The sequence below is a fragment of the Ursus maritimus genome, unplaced genomic scaffold (assembly GCF_017311325.1).
Source record: "Ursus maritimus isolate PB19 unplaced genomic scaffold, ASM1731132v1 scaffold_18, whole genome shotgun sequence".
NCBI lineage: Eukaryota > Metazoa > Chordata > Mammalia > Carnivora > Ursidae > Ursus > Ursus maritimus.
Window position 1 is genome coordinate 13,861,757 of NW_024424230.1, and position 18,630 is coordinate 13,880,386.

The window sequence follows — 18,630 nt, forward strand, 5'->3', positions numbered from 1 at the left end:
CTTCTGTTTACCCCCTCCTTCATTCTTCCCTTCCTTCTCCTACCGATCTTCCTATTTCTTATGTTCCATAAATGAGTGAAACCATATGATAATTGTCTTTCTCTAAAGCACATATTTTTTAAAAGAACAAAAATAAATAGGTATTTTAATCACTGGCACAAATGATCAAATGAGATCATAAAAATAATGGGCATCAATAAAGACATGTATTCTTCCATGTAAATATTAGAATCAGTGTCTTGAGTTATATGAAAAATTCTTTGGTAAGTAATTTGGTGAGGATGGACATTTTTACAGTATAAAGTATTACTATCCAACGTTCACTTATTTATATCCTCCATTATGTCCTTAAGTAAAACTTTATAGTTTTCTCCGTAATATACATTTTTCATTATTTGCTCCTGGATATTTTATTTCTATTATGAGTAGTATCTTTTTTGTTTTTATTACATATGTTCAGTATATTAGGAAAAACAGTTATTGCCATTTACCATCTGAGTACAAGGGACTCTCTGTTTTTCTCTAATCCAGTGAATTTGCTCATGTTTACACCATCTGTTTTCTTCCAGTCACCTTTATATATACAATTAATGTCAGCATTATGCACTTAGAAACTATATCAAGTAAATGTTGACATATAAACATCATAATAGATGAAAGAATACAGTTGTCACAGATCCTTTTTGCAAAACAGCTCAAGTTCTTATTATAAACAATTGTTCAGTGAAGCCCTTCCCTCTTGAATAAGTACCATATTTCCTTTTTCTTCTTAGAAATGCATGATTTACTCATCCCTTCTTAAATTTGAGAAAATTTAGGATATTGACATCTGAAGTTTCATAGTCTTGAGATTTTACTTAACACGATCAATTAAATCAGCATCCCTAGATTTTAGTTTAATTATATCTCTCAACTGTTCTTCCATTGTCTTATTTAGTCCTGTCTAGCTTGAATAATTTATGGATAATGTAATAATTCCTGGGGTGATAAAATAGGAAAATGTTTCTAAGTGTGAGAAAAATATAATTACTAAGGTCCTTTAACATATATAACACTTGCAAAAGAGTCCTGTGGATCCATATGGTAATTGAATATCCTATATTATCCTGTTCTTTAAAAATTAAGTATATTTTATCTTTTATATCTTAAAGACCTCTAAGAAAGACTAAAAGTCATGAAATACCTATTCTGACAAGTAGAACTCAACAAAGGAACTCAAACCTTGTGCTATGCCAAGGGATGACCAGCAGGTGGTGCTACATGGCTAGCAGAAGCTTAGTTTTGACTATGTGAAAGTACCTTAAAAAGGAGGAAATACATTTTGTATTTGAAAACTGTGTACTATAGAGGACAAAGTAAGGTCAGAATAACTTTAAAGGGAAAAAATTACATGAAATGAGAAAAGAACAAGAAAGGTCTCTTAAGGAGTATTTCAGGAGAAAATGCAAATGGGAGGGAAATATTTTACCTTGCCAATAGAAGCGAAAATAGCTGTTCTCTTTTACTTAAAAGTCACTACATAAACACAGAGCAGTTAAACTTTAACAAAATATTTTAATATATTTTCTACCAAAATGGCATAAGCTACTTTGGTTCTTTTTAATATATTTGTTTCTTTTAGGTGATGTGGATTAAAGTTCCTGTCTTAGATCAAATTTAAATACTGATTTTAATGTGAATCTTTCTACCACTTCACCCATCTGACTTCCTAATTATTTATTAGGAATGCAGTTTTCTCCTTCAAAATTGAAATTCTTCTTTTTAAAAAAGTAACTTTTATATATCACATACATTCATACATAGAAAATGTTTATTTACTCAGTTATGACTTAAAAGATGAAAATAAGATTCTATATCCATGGTCAGTGTAAAGGAATGCAGATTCTAGAAATAACTTATCCCTTCTTTGTCTTTATTTTTTTGAAATATTTTTCCTTTAATCTAAGTAGACGTTCTAAAAAAGAATGGGCTAACTTTATCACTAGCTATCTCTAAAATATCATATACAAGTGCAAGCAAAATATTTTTGTAATAAAAATCTGAGAAGATGTGGAAGATAAAATACTTCAAAGGGCAGCATTTTAAGGAGATTTTCTCCTCCAAATACTAGTCACTCTGAATAATTGATGATAAAATTCTTAATATATAATAATAACACTGTATGGTATACTATCTTCTACAGTGTTCAAATAACTGAAAAAAGAGAATAGTAGCAATCACAGCAAAGAAATGTACACAATTAATACTCATTCTCTTTTTCTTTTTGCTGAAGCATAACATGCTGGTAGTAGAATCTTTTAAAGCTTGATGTTTTCAATGTAAAAAAATAGTTAATAAAGAAAAAAATTTTTTATAATAATATTTTTTATTATATTATATTAGTCACCATACAGTACATCCCTGGTCTTTTTTTTTTTTTTTTAAAGATTTTATTTATTTATTCGGCCGAGATAGAGACAGCCAGCGAGAGAGGGAACACAAGCAGGGGGAGTGGGAGAGGAAGAAGCAGGCTCCCAGCGGAGGAGCCTGATGTGGGGCTTGATCCCACAACGCCAGGATCATGCCCTGAGCCGAAGGCAGACGCCCAACCGCTGTGCCACCCAGGCACCCCACATCCCTGGTTTTTGATGTAAAGTTCGATGATTCATTAGTTGCGTATAACACCCAGTGCACCATGCAATACGTGCCCTCCTTACTACCCATTATCAGCCTATCCCATTCCCCCATCCCCCCTCCCTTCTGAAGCCCTCGGTTTGTTTCTCAGAGTCCATAGTCTCTCATGCTTCATCCCCCCTTCTGATTACCCCACCTTTCTTTATCCCTTTCTTCTCCTACTGATCTTCCTAGTTCTTATGTTCCATAGATGAGAGAAACCATACGATAATTGTCTTTCTCTGCTTGACTTATTTCACTTAACATTATCTCCTCCAGTGCCGTCCATGTTGCAGCAAATGTTGAGAAATTGTTCTTTTTGATAGCTGAGTAATATTCCATTTTATATATGGACCACATCTTCTTAATCCAGTCATCTGTTGAAGGGCATCTCGGCTCCTTCCACAATTTAGCTATTGTGGACAATGCTGCTATGAACATTGGGGTGCACATGGCCCTTCTCTTCACTACATCTGTATCTTTGGGGTAAATACCCAGTAGTGCAATTGCTGGATCATAGGGTAGCTCAATACAAATTACTATGTGGAAACATGCTGTCGCCATTATCATCAAATATCACTTCTGCCAAATTCTCTCTTTCCCTCTCCAGGGTTCGAATGACATATATAAACATTAGGGCTGTTCTCAATGGCTTGTATGTTGTTTGGGGTTTTTAAATAGTCTTTTGTGTACTTTCATTCTTTCTGCTCTTCAGAGTTCAGGCAGGACATTTTCTACTGACCTATCTTCTAATACACCAACTCTCTCTCCTCCTTTGTCCAGTTTGCTGCTACCAAGTTCTGAATCTCAGTTATTACATTTTTTTCAGTTGTAGAATTACCATTTCAATTCATTTTAAAAATTAATTCCAGTTCTTTGGTGCAGTTTTCTATCTTGCTTTTTATTATTGACTATATTAACCACAATTATTTTAAAGCGTACCTGATAACACAACCGATAACCACATCATCTGTGAGTGTGCTTCTACTGGCTTTTTTCATTCAGTCCTGTTGTTGAGTCTGGTTGCTTTTAGATGAATGCTTATCATTGTATATTAAAAGTTTTGGAAGGTCTGGATTATCTCATTCTCCAGAGAGGTTTCGCCTTGTCTTCTGACAGGCACAGAGTGGTAGCTGACTCAAGGCTGTGTTGTATTTGTGGTCTTCCCTTACCTCTGCTTTGTGTCTGCTCTTAGAGTATAGCCTCCCAGGGATCTCAGTGGAAAGCGTATGTTATCCAGAGCCCTTCCTTGGTGGCCCCTGAACACCAGATTTTGTCTCTTCTGTATCTTCAAACTGCCAAAACTTATGTCCTCCTGTTCAGGGGCTTTCTTCAAAGCTTCTTGTCCTCTTGTCCTACACAGCTAAAGAATTTGCTGGGTGTCCAGCTCATTCCTCTTCTCACCAGGACCTGGCCTTTGTTTCTTTACCAGAATTCTCCATAGAATAGAAAAGAAGTTGTCACTTATGAAAGTTCCTTCTCTCATTCTTCAGACTTCATCTCAGAATCTGTATTAAATTAGTTTAAGTAATTCCAGATAGTTTTTCATTCATGTCTCTTTCTTTTAATCCAGAATGAAAATTGTAAATTATTCTCTTATTTGCCTCCTATTTTGGGTCCTCAAGTCCGAGTTGCATTGACAGCCACGAATATAGGATCTTATAGGATTGCCAAAGGCTCTGTTGGATTCTCTACCTCCTGGCATCAGCTGTATGCCCAAGTTCTCAGCCTTTTGCCAAAAATAAGAATGGCAGGTGCTCTAATGGTTGCAGTTTGTAGAGTGCTGTACTACTTCTCTGGTTTGCTTCTCTCTAGGATCTTAACTCTTCAATTCTCGATGGTCTCGCAGCTCTCCAGCACCTTCAATGTGATTTTTAATTTTACTCTATCAGGCTTTCTAGTTGTTCCTGGTGGGAGCATTGATATGTCCAAGCTTTTCCAGCATAGCCAGAAACTGTGGTTAAACTTTAATGTTTTAATCATGTTATTTTAAAAAAAACCTCGTGGGGCGCCTGGGTAGTGCAGTCGTTAAGCGTCTGCCTTCGGCTCAGGGCGTGATCCCGGCATTCCCGGATCGAGTCCCACATCGGGCTCCTCCACTGGGAGCCTGCTTCTTCCTCTCCCACTCCCCTGCTGTGTTCCCTCTCTCGCTGGCTGTCTCTCTGTCACATAAATAAATAAAATCTTCAAAAAAAAAATAAATTAAAAAAAACCTCGTTAGTAAAATATGAATGAAAAAATAATGCATATACACAATAAAAATTATACAACCAATAATAAAATGTTAGTTCTAGCCTTACAGTCTTTTTCCCTGGAGGTAAAGTTGTAGTTTCTCGTACATCTTTCATATATATCCCTCTTCAAACATTGCTAAAAAGAATGGAGACTATAACAAAAATCTTTGTACCCACAACAAGTTTAAGAAATGTTAACATCTCATGGGGCGCCTGGGTGGCACAGCGGTTAAGCGTCTGCCTTGGGCTCAGGGCGTGATCCCGGCGTTATGGGATCGAGCCCAACATCAGGCTCTTCCGCTATGAGCCTGCTTCTTCCTCTCCCACTCTCCCTGCTTGTGTTCCCTCTCTCGCTGGCTGTCTCTATCTCTGTCAAATAAATAAATAAAATCTTAAAAAAAAAAAAAAGAAATGTTAACATTTTACCATATTTCTTGAGATCTCTTTTTCTTAAAAAATAAAATGGTATAGTGTGATTGAATCCCTATTTTTTAAAATCTACCAAATTTTTTATAAATCTCTTTTTTCCATTCACCATGATTTTCAGGATTTATCTATGTTGACACGTGATCATCTTTTTCTTTTTTTTTTTCAAGATTTTATTTATTTGTCAGAGAGAGCACAAGCAGCGGGAGCAGAAAGCAGAGGGAGAAGCAAGCAGAGAGCCCAGTGCGGGACTTGATCCCAGGACCCTGGGATCATGACCCGAGCCGAAGGCAGATGCTTAACTGACTGAGCCACCCAGGCATCCCCATGTAGATCTTCTTTATTCATTTTAATTTATATATGGTATTCCTTTGATTACTCTCCTGCCAACCCCTGTTGTTTTGTTATTTGTTTTGTATAAAAGTTAACATATTGTACCTTATATTTTGGATTTTACATTTCTCATAAAATTTCTTTATGATTAAAATAGGTGACACTAAGATTGATTTTGTACCCCTTCTCAATTTACAGAAAGCTAAAAAAAATTTTACTGGGGAACAAGTTTGTAGAGTCTTTAATGTCCTAATGCTACAGTGAGATTTGTATGGAATATTTTAATTAACTCCAGACATGTTCCAAACCTTTAGTATGTCCCAAGATTTATAAATAGTACTTTTAGGAAAAATGTAAATTAGCCTGACACTGGTTTCTTTACCTAAGTATTCCATATATAACATAATATTTCATATGTAATATAATAAAATGTAATTAACATAATATAAATATTTCTCTTTAAAAATATTTCTTCTTTCATTCTTGAGTTCCTTAAGAATGTGTATGAAATTAGCCTAAGTAATTTTGTTCCAGACAAGCTTTCTTTTCATCTTTTAATTAGTTTAACAAATAATTAGGTGCTTTAAGAATGGCAATGTATAGTCTCTTACTTTTTTCCCTACACTTTTGATAGCATTTTAATCAGTTAAGATTTATTGATTTATTTTATATGCCTGGTACTTTGCTAAGTATTATTTTGACTTTTAATAGAAATAATTAATGGCCTACATGGAGATTAAAATTTAATTGAAGAGAAATGAATTGATATAGGACCACACTAAAGTGCCTGTGGTGTGAGGTAGGATTTGGAGAGGACCATAAAGGAAGATGAAGATTTGATCTGGGAAACAGATAAGGGAGGATCTTTATGAACAAGAACTCCTATGTGAATACAAGACAGGTGAAGAATGAAGTGTATAACCGTTTTATAGCTGATGGTATACATTTGAAATAATGGGAAATTAAGAAGGATAGAAAGAGATGGTCATCGATAGTCCAGGAAGTTTAAAATTGATAAAATAGACAATAAGATGCCCATATCAATTTAAAGTAAGTTAAAAGATGGAACCGGTATTTTAGGAAGCTGGATCAAGGGAGGGTGGAAGATCAACTAGAAGAGTTTTATGGAAATTTAGAAAATTTGACTTAGATATAACTTTCAAATAATTCTGGTGCCCTCTGTCTAGTAATTCCAGTTCTAAGACTTATAGGAAAATACTCCAAAATCTGTGGTATCTGAAGGACAAAGAACTGGATCGTGGCAACATTTTAAAGTAATTTATTTTTCTTTCATGCTTTCTCACTTCCTGTTATCTTTTTCTTTCAAATCCCATTGAGTCCAGAGTTGGAGACTTTTCCTGCAGTCTGAAATAGTGATTGGATTCCTCTGAGTTGAAAGATCTGGGGGTCCTTGGAATAGCACAGATTCTCAAACAGGGGCACTTATAGATCTCCAGAGATGAGCTTCTGGGGTTCATGAATTTTCTGAAATTGTAAGTAAGATTATGTGCATTTTCTGGACAGAGTATCAGGTTCAGAAAGAAGTCTGTGACCTCATCCAAATTAATAACATTGCTTAAAAGATTTACTTCCTACAAGTCTCCATCTTATTATCTCTTCAGAGATTGCTGGAACAAAGTAGAAAGAAGAAAGTGATTCTATTATGTTGAACCATGTGAAATTGTCAATATTTAATTTAGGAGTTTGTTGGGTTTTTTAAAAGATTTTATTTATTTATTTGACAGAAAGAGACACAGCCAGAGAGAGAGGGAACACAAGCAAGGGGAGTGGGAGAGGAAGAAGCAGGCTCCCAGCAGAGCAGGGAGCCAATGCAGGGCTCGATCCCAGGACCCTGGGATCATGACCTGAGCCGAAGGCAGATGCTTAATGACTGAGCCACCCAGGCGCCCCAATTTAGTAGTTTTTGACATAGAAAAATATCAATTTCACATGATCTAACCCTAATAAAGCCTGAAATAACTTTTTTTGTACTTTTTTAAGTTTGAAGATATTCACTTTATAAGTTTTAGTTAAGCAGTGTACATTCAATTTTGTGTTTGAGTATATTTGCTTATTTCAGTCAGGTAATTGAGTTCTGGTTATATTTCCTCAATTTTTACATTCCATAAACTTAATGCCTTCAGATTTATTTCCAGTTGATGCAATTTTGGGAGTATTTCCCTTATGTATTTAAGGTTTCTACTGTGGTAAAATAAGGACAGGGAAACGACAGAGAAATGCAAGGTAAGGGAACCAGAAAAGGTATTGGTGTAGTAACAGAATGGCAGAGAGGTTCAAATTATTCACTCTCTTTGATTGTTGGTTTTGATTGCTTGGAGTTTTTTGATCATGACAGTTCTCAGGCCCTGTCTAGCTCAGGGGAACAAAGAGCCATAATGGATTTGCCTTGTCTGTTGTGTGCAGATGAGCACAAGACTACTGAGCAGTGAAACTCACGCCACTAATTTGCTGTTCCATTGATTACATTGATTTAGTCAGAATTTCTTTGTTAACTAGAGTATTCCATTTCTTCAAAATGATAGCTCATATGACTCTTCTAAGTGTAGTTTGGAGTTGAAACTCTGAATCAAGAAAACCAAATTTAACTAAAGCTGTTTTTTGGGAGAGTTCAGGTAACAAGCAATAATACAGTTAGCTTTAGGTTTCTTTCTTTCCTTGTTCTGTTTTGTTTCGTTTCATTTCTTTATTTTCTCAACTTGCACCATCCTTTTATTTTTCAATTAAGAAGAAAAAGAAAAAAAATCATTGAAATGAGGAAACATTTTAAACATAACCTTTTCTTTTTTAGGTTGCTTTCTGAATCTAAACAGCTAAACATTTTAAGAAAAGCAAGATCTTATATAAAACAGAGAAAGTATGATGAAGCAGTAAGTATGCAGGCCTTATGTATATAAACAGCTAGTCGTCATTTTGGGTGTGGGGAGGGTCAAGATACATTATGGAGAGCAAAAGCCAGGGAGCTTTCCTGAACCCTTAAGCAAGGATTGAATTTTCTAAGTAGCTGCTTTAGCCATGGACATGCTTCTGTTATTTCAGATATCATCACAGGTAAACTCTTCAGGTTAGCATGGAAATGAACAGTTGCCTTTTTATATAATGAGAAAGTATATTCTAATTTTCTGTAACCCTACCTAAGTGTACAATATTTTAGAACATGGCATATTTGTACATTTGACACTATCTATACACTATCAAAGTCTAATGAAGCTTCAGGTCTTCTCAACAACTACCCCACTATGTTTTCCACTAATTTTCTTTTTGTTAAATGGTCATAATTTTAAAAAAAGAGAATTCTATTTTCAGTTTCTCAAATTGTCTAAGTAAAATACCATGCATTTCTAATGCTTATTTTTGTTACGGTTTTAAAACAGTGAGCTATTGTTTTTCTGTTTTAATGATGCTTTATAACTGACGTGGGTAATCTGGTTTGAGAAAATAAAAAATGATACAAATGTGGATATCTCTGCTATTTGGGACCAATATTAGACTTCAGTTCTTTCTTTTGTATGTCATCTGTAGATATTTCCACAGAATGAATCATTTTAAATCACTACACATATCATAGTTTGCATTTAAAACACCCTTCCTTATCAAGATTCAAAATTCATTCTATTCAGGAATTTTTCTTGTACTTTGCAAGAAGATCCTTGAATAATTAAAATCTTTTCTTGATCCATCATTTACAGTTATGCACTCCAATTTTAACAATTGTCCTGCCTGTGGGCACCTGGGTGGCTCAGTCGTTAAGTGTCTGCCTTCGGCTCAGGTCATGATCCCAGCGTTCTGGGATCCAGCCCCACATCAGGCTCCCTGCTCAGCAGGAAGCCTGCTTCTCCCTCTCCCACTCCCTCTGCTTGTGTTCCCTCTCTCACTGCCTCTCTTTCTGTCAAATAAATAAATAAATAAAATCTTGAAAACAAACAAACAAAAAACAATTGTCCTGCCTTTAAATCTTGGGTTTTCTGATTCTTCCATGTGGCAAGTTATGTTTTCCTTCCTCCATAGGTCTCCCTTTGCAAGGAGCTGATTCATCTTGCATTGAAAGGCTTGTCCTATTATCACACTTACGACAGATTCTTCTTGGGCATCAATGTTGTTCTTGGTTTTGTGGGATGGACATCATACGCTGCTTTGTTGATCATCAAGTCTCATTCCAACCTTACTAGAGGTGTCAGCAAAGAAGTTAAGGTATGTTCAAAAAAATACAATGAAGATTCAGATAATGGTGTAAAATCACTAGGACTGGGGAAAGAAATTGAATCAAATCAGCTGTAATGAGTTCATACAATGTGCATACAAAGTTGTACTAAGCTAATTCTTACCTTTCATTTGCTTTTGTTGTATTGGGTCTTTTTTTTTTTTTTCTCAGTTATCTTTATTTCTCTGGTTGGGGAAAGGTATATTAATAATAATGGCCCTGTAACTTAAGAGCTATAAAGATAGCTGTATAATTTAAATTCTCCTTTGGCATTAACTGTTGATTTTCTATTCCTTTTAATAATTATTTAGCATGTTATAAACATCCCATATCTTTCTAGTACAGGTGGTCAGAAAACTACTTCAAAGCAATATATTTAACTCTATCTGATATTAAAAGTTTAGGAGCTAGAAAGTGATAAAATCACTTACTCAAAATGTCCCTTTTTAAATAATGTATGTGCTTTTCTGGAACTATTCTTACCTTCTTTCAATTTTCTGAAATTCTTAATGCAGATTCTCAGAACTTTCTATTTATCCTCATTTTAAGAATTAGTCCCTAGTTTACTGCATTTTCGATGCAAAAAGACCCCAAAAACCTTTACTAGTACTTCATATAACTGAGTAAATCTAAAAGTACATATATGGTTTTACTACATTAAAACACTTTATTCTTTTAAAATATATTGCTAATTATCATTTATTAGGGAGAATATGCCATTTCCATTTTCGTTACTTCATTCTAATGATTATTACCATGTCCAAATCCTCTACAAAGTAATATATCTGGATGATATATTGTTATACTAACAGTCTGCAAATATTTCCTGTAGTAACTTTTTCCAATTTTATATTTTATTTTTCTGTAATGAGGGAAGGAAGAACAGTAGTGTTTATTCCAATTTTTTATAGTGCTTTAGTGCATCTTAAATAATTTCCCTCTAGTAATTTTCATAATTTGAATGTATGTAAAATTGATGAGAACAGGAATAACTTTTGACATGGTAGCAAAAGAAACAGAACCAACCATGTTTTAGCAATGGCATTTTGCTGGGTACTTGAAATTTATTTTGTCATTTTAAACTCCTAACAATGCTGAAAGTAGGCATTATAATTTCATTTTAGAAAAGAGGAAGCCAGAACTGTTTAAGTATTTTGCAAAAGGCCACTGAGCTAGGATGTGGAGGAATTGAGATTTGAATCCAGAACAGTCTTGGGCCAGACACTGCTTTTTCATGTTTACCTTGATATTTGGGTGGTTGAGAAAAGATATGAAGTCTTTAGATTGATGAATCAACACAATTTCGTGGCTGATAGTTCTCCTTTATTCATTTATCTGATAATGCAGTAAATGTTTGAGTGTACAGTGTAATGCTAGCTGCTGCCTAGGCTGGCCAAAGAAATACAAAATCCAGATTCTGCCCTCAAGGAGCCTGGAATTAAAGTAGGTAAGAGGTGTACACACATAATCACTTGATCAGATGTAGGTTGCTATACTACATGACATTGCAAAAGACAGCTGTAACACTTAACAACTTTAATATATGTTGTTTGACTGTGATACAAAGACTATCATATTTTAAATAGAGGGGAGCTCACTTTAGCGAGGGTGTTGATAACAGCAAAAAGTAAGTCTTGATGGAAATTTAACAACTATAGGAAGAGGATGAGAATGGAAGCAAATCGAATGATATAAACAGAGGCAGATTTGGGAAAATGTATTATTATGCTGGGATAATAAGTAACACTTACTGAGCCGTACTATCCCAGGACTATCCTGGGTACTTTGCATGTGTTATTCAATTAAGCTTAACACTACTGTAAATTTGGTGGTTGTGATTCTTGTAAATACAGGTGGGGGAATTTAGGCTCGGAGAGATACATGTTTTCTTTAAGGACACACTGGTATGAAATAACAATATTTACTGATACTTAAATTCAGGCTCTTTCTATACCATACTGCTTTCAAAATAAATAGTTCAATTTGGGCAGAATGTGGAAGGTTTGTTCAAGGGACTAATAAAAGATTATACCAACAGTATAGATTAGGCTGAAATAATCAAAGGCCTCAAATGGTGGACTATAGATTTTAAACCATTAGTGAGGAGTTGGTGCATTCATTAGAGTTAAACCAGAGTGAAAGAACCAGCGGGATATATATATTAGGATATTTAGTGTAAGGAATTGGCTTATGTAATTGTGGGGGCTAGTTAGGCAAGTCCTAAATCTGTGGGTCAGGCCCTCAGATGGGGCAGACTGGAGCTGCAGGCAGGAGCTGAAGCCACACTGGGTTGCACTTTCTTCTATAGGGAAGCCACCGTTGTGCTCTTAAAGCTTTTCAACTGATTGAAGAGGCCCACCCCAATTACTTAGGATAATCTCCCTTACGTAAAGTCAGCTGATTATGGACTTTAATCACATCTACAGGATACATTCACAGCAACACCTAAATCAGTGTTTGAAGAACTGGGGATGGTCGCCTTGCCAAGTTGACACACAAAACTGACTGTTGCAGTTAAGGTTATCAAAAATATTTTGAACCCTTTGGTTCTGTTTGCAAAAACATTCTGATTCGTCTTCGGGTGAGTGTTTATAACCTAGTGAAGTGATGCAGTCTGAACAGCTCTGAAGAAAGAATAAAATGCCAGTGGTCCATAGCCTTAACTAAAGAGAGGTTTGGAGAGCAGTTAGGAGGTCAGATGAAGCCCAGCTGTGCATGTATTAGAACGTGATGCTTGCAGTCGGGGTGTAGGGAAGCTTCACAGGGACGTTGTTGCCAAAGTGAAGTCTTTTTTTTTTTTTTTAAAGATTTTATTTATTTATCAGAGAGAGAGAGCACAAGCGGGGCGGGGGGAAGGGAGAGGGAGAAGCAGGCTCCCCGTTGAGCAGGGAGCCTGATGTGGGGCTCAATCCCAGGACACTGAGATCATGACCTGAACCGAAGGCAGACACTTAACCAACTGAGCCCCCAGGTGCCCCCAAAGTGAAGTCTTAAAGGGTGACTAGGATAGCCAAGTAGAAAACAGGGAGGCCATGCACAGCGAGAGCAGCATGAGGAGGGAGGTAGCATGGCTTCTTGCAAGAGCTGCAGGTCACTGATGCGGCTAGAATGTAGAGGGCCTGCAGAGGAAGGAGCGATGGGCTTGCAAGAAATATTATCCTCATTGCCAGCTGAGGAAACAGAGCTTTATACAAGCTAAATGGGTTAGTCAAATTAACGAGCAACTAGAAGGACAGCATTGGAATTAAATTTAGGTCTGACTCCAAAATTTGTGTCCCTTCTACATGACAGTGTCACCCAGATTATACAGGTCGTTTTTAATTTATCACCATTACAGACAGTGAATATCTTCTTCTCTTTAAATGTAATTTGCTACAGCTCCTCTTACTTGTATTCTGCATGTAACTTCTACGTACTCTTCTCCTCTGCTTTTTTGCCAGTTCAAATGTTACTTGGTTTAGAACTAAATATCCTTATTTTGCCACATGCTTTGCTTTATTTTCTTATTACCTAATAAAAATCCCAAAATATTAATCCCTTAAACCAAGTTTCATGATTCCATCTTGACCTGTATGGTTTGAACTCCTTGAAGGCCATCACCTAGTACGGAGCACAGCATAGAGTGTGCAACTTAATAAATGTTTGTTGGATGAAGGAGTGATCATAATGCACCAGGATGGCTCGTTATCATGTGTTTTTTTGAGGGGCCAGGGGGCAGTGGGGAGTCAACTTAAGATAAAGTGAAAAATGCCCCCCACTCTTATTATTTAAAAGCCTTTCAATCTCTACTTCAGCTGAACTGAATTCTTTATGACTTCATTTCCTACAAGTGGATGTCATTGGTAAGGTCTATTTTAGGTATCAAAGGATTAGATTATTGTACCATATTATATTGACTCCAGAAAATCCCTGGAATTTCTTTTAGATACTCTTTTCAACTTCTTTTGTTATTATTTTACTATTCTCAAAATGATGTGAAACAGTCTCACCTCTTAAAATGAATACATGCCTCGGCCATCTTCAGCTTATAGACTCCAGCTCTCCCCATCTATTTGAGATTTGCAGCTTGTTATGGGACCTCCCTTGCTGTCTCACACATTTCCGTTGCCAGTGCTATTCACTTAGAGGTTTCTGTAGTGCCTGCTGGGACTAATGCAAAGAAGTGGGGGAGGAGAAATGACGGTAATAATAGCAGCTGTTGTTTAGTAGGCATTAATGACATTCCAGGCTTTTTGTTAAGCTCTGCATAATCTAATTTAAACATTACCAACCTTGATAAGTAGATATGGAATTATTATTCCCATTTTATAAATGGGATGAAATTAAGTCTCACTGCAGTTTTGTACTTTGCTCATGGTTGTATATCGTTGCACATAGAGCAAGTGACTGAGCCAGATTTTGAGTTCTGATCTGTGTAATTCTAAACTCTTAATCACATTGCTGTATTTCACCTTCCTTTTTACAACTATGTCCTAGTTTATCCTTGTTTCTTACTTCCTTTCTGGTGACATATTATGCCTATAAGGAAGAGTTATAAAGAGGAAAAAAATCTCTTGTCTCCCTCCCCTGCAATTCCTCTACTCCAGTGAGTAATTCTTAATTCTCACCTTATTTAGCTTTGGCTAGCAAAGTGAGATGAAAACATAGACAAAACAAGGAACAGACAAAAGAGAATGCCATATTATCCCTCCATTCCTGGTTTTTTCCTCTGGTGCTGTTCTTAGCATCACAGCTTTCCAAAGGTGTGTTCTTTTTCCAATTACTGAAAATGTCTGTCCCTGAAGCTTGCTTCATCACTCCTGGCCCAGAGCACCCATGGGCCTGCAGAGCGCATGGAGGCCATCACTCGTGGCTTACATTGAGGAACTCCTTTCTTCTTTGGCAGGTGGTTGGGAAGAGAAGATAGGACTGAATGAACACACTGTGGTTGGGCAATGGAGAGAGGAGCGTGGGCAGCATGTCAAGTTGGAGTTTGAATAGATAGAAGCATTGTTCCAAAGGAAGATTAAGTCCCACAGTTTATTGTGCATTAAATGGGCTTTTGTGAGCTGGTCAGGGAGCTCAATCAACATTTATAAGATTGTTACTAAGGAGAAATATGTTCAGAGTTCCAAACAAGTTACTTGCAAACAAACTTGAGGAACATTGTCACTTTTAAATTGAGAATTGCCTAGTTGCAACAATGCCAGGATATCCAACTTTTTACTCTGTAATGATATTTCTCCCATGACAGGACTTTTTTTAAATGCAGTTCTTCAATTAATCAGGTAGTTGTGTGGAACCATTGAAAGAAAATAGTAATATGTCTCTTCACTTAATAAAATCTCTTTTAAAAACCTATCAATTAGCATCAATTTAGAAGTATTTCAATGTTCTGTTTGATTTTCAGAAACCAAGCCACCTTCTGCCATGTAGTTTTATAGCTATTGGTGTTTTAGTAGCATTTTTCCTGCTGATTCAAGACTGTCCCTGGACTTACTACGTATATTGTTTGTTGCCAATGCCAATATGGTATGCTGTGCTAAGAGAGTAAGTAACACACCTTGCTGTCTTATTTTACACTTCATTGACAGTTTAATTTGTATTTAAAGTGCGTTAGATTTCTATAGCATAAATCATCAAAGGTATTTATAATATACCCTACAATCTCAGCCCTCTCACTTCATTTATAGCAGCACAAATGTTGCATATAAACATCCTTTTTGTTTTGCCTTTCCCTTTTGACTTCATTTTTATTGCCCTGGGGTAGTATTGACCTGTTCCCTTCTTTGTGTATGCTTTATAAATAAGAAAAATCTGGACTACAAATAGAATAATATTGATGTTACTATGCCAGGAGTAACTTATATTTTGAATTTGTCTCATCATCCGAGATTCCAATGTATCTTCGTGTTTCACAAGGAAATGTACATGTTGTCTTTCCACACTTTTTTGCCCTTCTTTCATAGCTATCATGTAAGCCTAGATAAATGGAACTTTGTAATTAAATCCAGGCTAGTAATGTGTACATACAGAGAGTGGTGGATATTATTCACATGTGCCGTGGTTTCTTCCATTAAGTGCCTCCTCACAAGCTGGAAGTAAAATGGATTCTTACCATTGTTGAAAACATCAGGGGCGCCTGGGTGGCTCAGTCGGTTAAGCATCTGTCTTCAGCTCAGGTCACGATCCCAGAGTCCTGGGATCAAGCCCCGCATCAGGCTCCCTGTGCAGCAGGAAGCCTGCTTCTCCCTCTCCTACTCCCACTGCTTGTGTTCCCTCTCTCGCTGTCTCTCTCTCTGTCAAATAAATAGAAAAAATCTTAAAAAAAAAAAGGAAAGAAAAAAGAAAACATCAGAGGTAGAGCTCTCAGGCGAGTTTTAAGCACTTTAAAATCACTCAAATATTGGAGTGGTTCACGTTCATCAGCAGCAAGGCTCATGTTGCACAGCTTGTTGACCTCTAGATTTGCACCAGTAATCTAGAATTTAAATTTAGTCTTTGGTATCCAAGTATCCTCTGAGCAAACCAGACCCCAAAAGCAGACCAAGGAATAAGAGTCCAGACTTAAGGGTATTTTCAGGGTTGGCCAGCATGTTTGTCATGACACAATGTGTATTTTTATTCTAATTTTTGTTAACTCCAGCTTTGACTGCAACTTCTATCCTTTAAAAGATTACACATTTAAAAATATTAACATATTAAAATGTCAAAAATAAAAATTAATATTAAAATGTTTAAAATATTAACATTTAAAAGTATAAGACAAAAAGACACTAACAAAAGGACATAGTGTTGCTTCTCCATTTGAAGGGGATGGGATTGCTGGATATATGTACTTAAATCAGATTTTTTTTCTCATGTCATTTACTCTGGTGTAAAAGTTTTTAGGGGCGCCTGGGTGGCGTAGTCGTTAGGCATCTGCCTTCGGCTCAGGGTGTGATCCTGGCGTTCTGGAATCGAGCCCCACATCAGGCTTCTCTGCTAGGAGCCTGCTTCTTCCTCTCCCACTCCCCCTGCTTGTGTTCCCTCTCTCACTGGCTCTCTCTCTGTCAAATAAATAAATAAAATCTTAAAAAAAAAAATTTTAGAATGAAAGTTTTATCCTTGCAGAAAATTCTATTCTACTACAGAACCTCTCCTGAATCATTAAATATCCCAATTATGAAGATGACGTATGTATTTAAACTTTAAAAGGAAATGTGATTTTGAATGTACTTTGTGTTCTATCTTTATCTTTTTGATAGATTATATAGAAAATAAAACATAAAAATTCACTTTTTTTATAAAATCTTCTAAATGATGTACAAAATTATCTCGTTTTCCTATGTTTGTTCACTGTTGAGAATAAAAGAAGCATTCTCCTTTGGACTGGTGTTATCTTTACTTTCCTACATGGTACCTTAGTAGTTTTAATAACATTATGTGGCCATTGTTTTCAGTCAAGAAAAGATCATAAACCAAATGATACTGACCTTTTATAATTACCTACTTAATCACTACAAATGCTGAAAAGACTTTTTCCAGTGATGAAATGTAAAAAGTACTCAAGTATGTAATACATTTTTAATGGTTATAGATTTACATTTAATTACAATGAGTGTACAATTAGCGACATCTTAAATTGGGTTTGGAGGAGGTTATCTAGTTCAGTGAAAAAGTGCAATTAAGATTTTCTCTACCTAGATTAGGAAAACCTATGCTTATTTTATTAAGACAGTTGAGATTTCAATATAACCTTGGTGAATTTAAAATTTTTTCCCGTTTTTATCCATTTGTGTTCATTGCATCTTATTTCTGATCATGTATCTGTAATTGTATGTACTCATGTTTAACCTAAGATCAAATATTTATTTATCATTAATGTTTATTTTTAAAACAAATTTTTGTGATCATTATCAAATTCAGAAATTACACTTTTTCCTAAAATACTTCTAGCTTTCAAAAAAATGATTTAGGTAAGTGAAGCCATTGAAAGAAATCTGTTAGAGATTATATTAGTTTTTGAGTAACCTATGAATTGAAAAGTCCCTGATTTCTGGGTTTGCGCAGTTTTTATTTTTTACCATATATTACCTAAATTTTTTGTTCAATATACAGTATAAATAACCTTTTTATAAATAATCTTGTCAAACAGGTTTCAAGTCATTCAAGACTTTGTCATATCACTGTTGACCTTTCCTCCAAGTCAGTTGGTTGGATACCTGTTCGTCTTTACCCTGGGAATTGAAGTATTAGTGAGTAATTTACCGCATTCCAGCATTTTCGGATCTCTTTCATACATATGTAACTCCTTTTAAATGACCTCATTTTTCATTTCTTCTTTGGATTGCATTGCTAGGTTCTCAGTTTTTTCTACCGCTACATGCTCACAGCTGGACTTATTGCATTTGCGTGTTGGCCATTTATCACTCAGCTATGGACTCGAGCAAAGGTACAAGTACTTGTTTTGACATTGGACAGATTAGTAACTACTTTGTTTTGATGTGTGCTTAACTCAGAGAATTGTTCATTTTTAAAGAAAAGGGTAGAATGTATTCTTACATAAAGAGCCTGGTCCTTTTGACAGGAGGACTGAGGTTACCTTTAAGTGATTCACATAGACTTTGATATCAAAATGAATTTGGTCATGCTGTGATTGAAATACTCTGAGGCAGAACTGGTATGTCCTTCTCTAAATCACTTCCTAGATTCCATTAGCCTCAAATATCTGAAGGATGGTATTGTCTACAGCAGTGCAGTGGCTTAGGAAGCAGTGCTCTGAACTCAAGTCAGAAGAGTCATCTT

The 18,630-nt window shown here is 35.8% G+C and overlaps 1 protein-coding gene across 3 annotated transcripts in view; it reads left to right on the forward strand.

Moving 5' to 3' along the window:
* PIGN (phosphatidylinositol glycan anchor biosynthesis class N) overlaps positions 1 to 18,630 on the forward strand; it is a 111,600-nt gene that overhangs the window by 41,898 nt on the left and 51,072 nt on the right. For all 3 annotated transcript variants that reach the window (XM_008705079.2, XM_008705087.2, XM_040632458.1), the window contains 5 exons: positions 8,455 to 8,533; positions 9,672 to 9,854; positions 15,254 to 15,393; positions 17,981 to 18,080; positions 18,185 to 18,277. In XM_008705079.2, the coding sequence (XP_008703301.2) occupies positions 8,455 to 8,533; positions 9,672 to 9,854; positions 15,254 to 15,393; positions 17,981 to 18,080; positions 18,185 to 18,277 (595 nt within the window). The remainder of the gene's footprint in view (positions 1 to 8,454; positions 8,534 to 9,671; positions 9,855 to 15,253; positions 15,394 to 17,980; positions 18,081 to 18,184; positions 18,278 to 18,630) is intronic.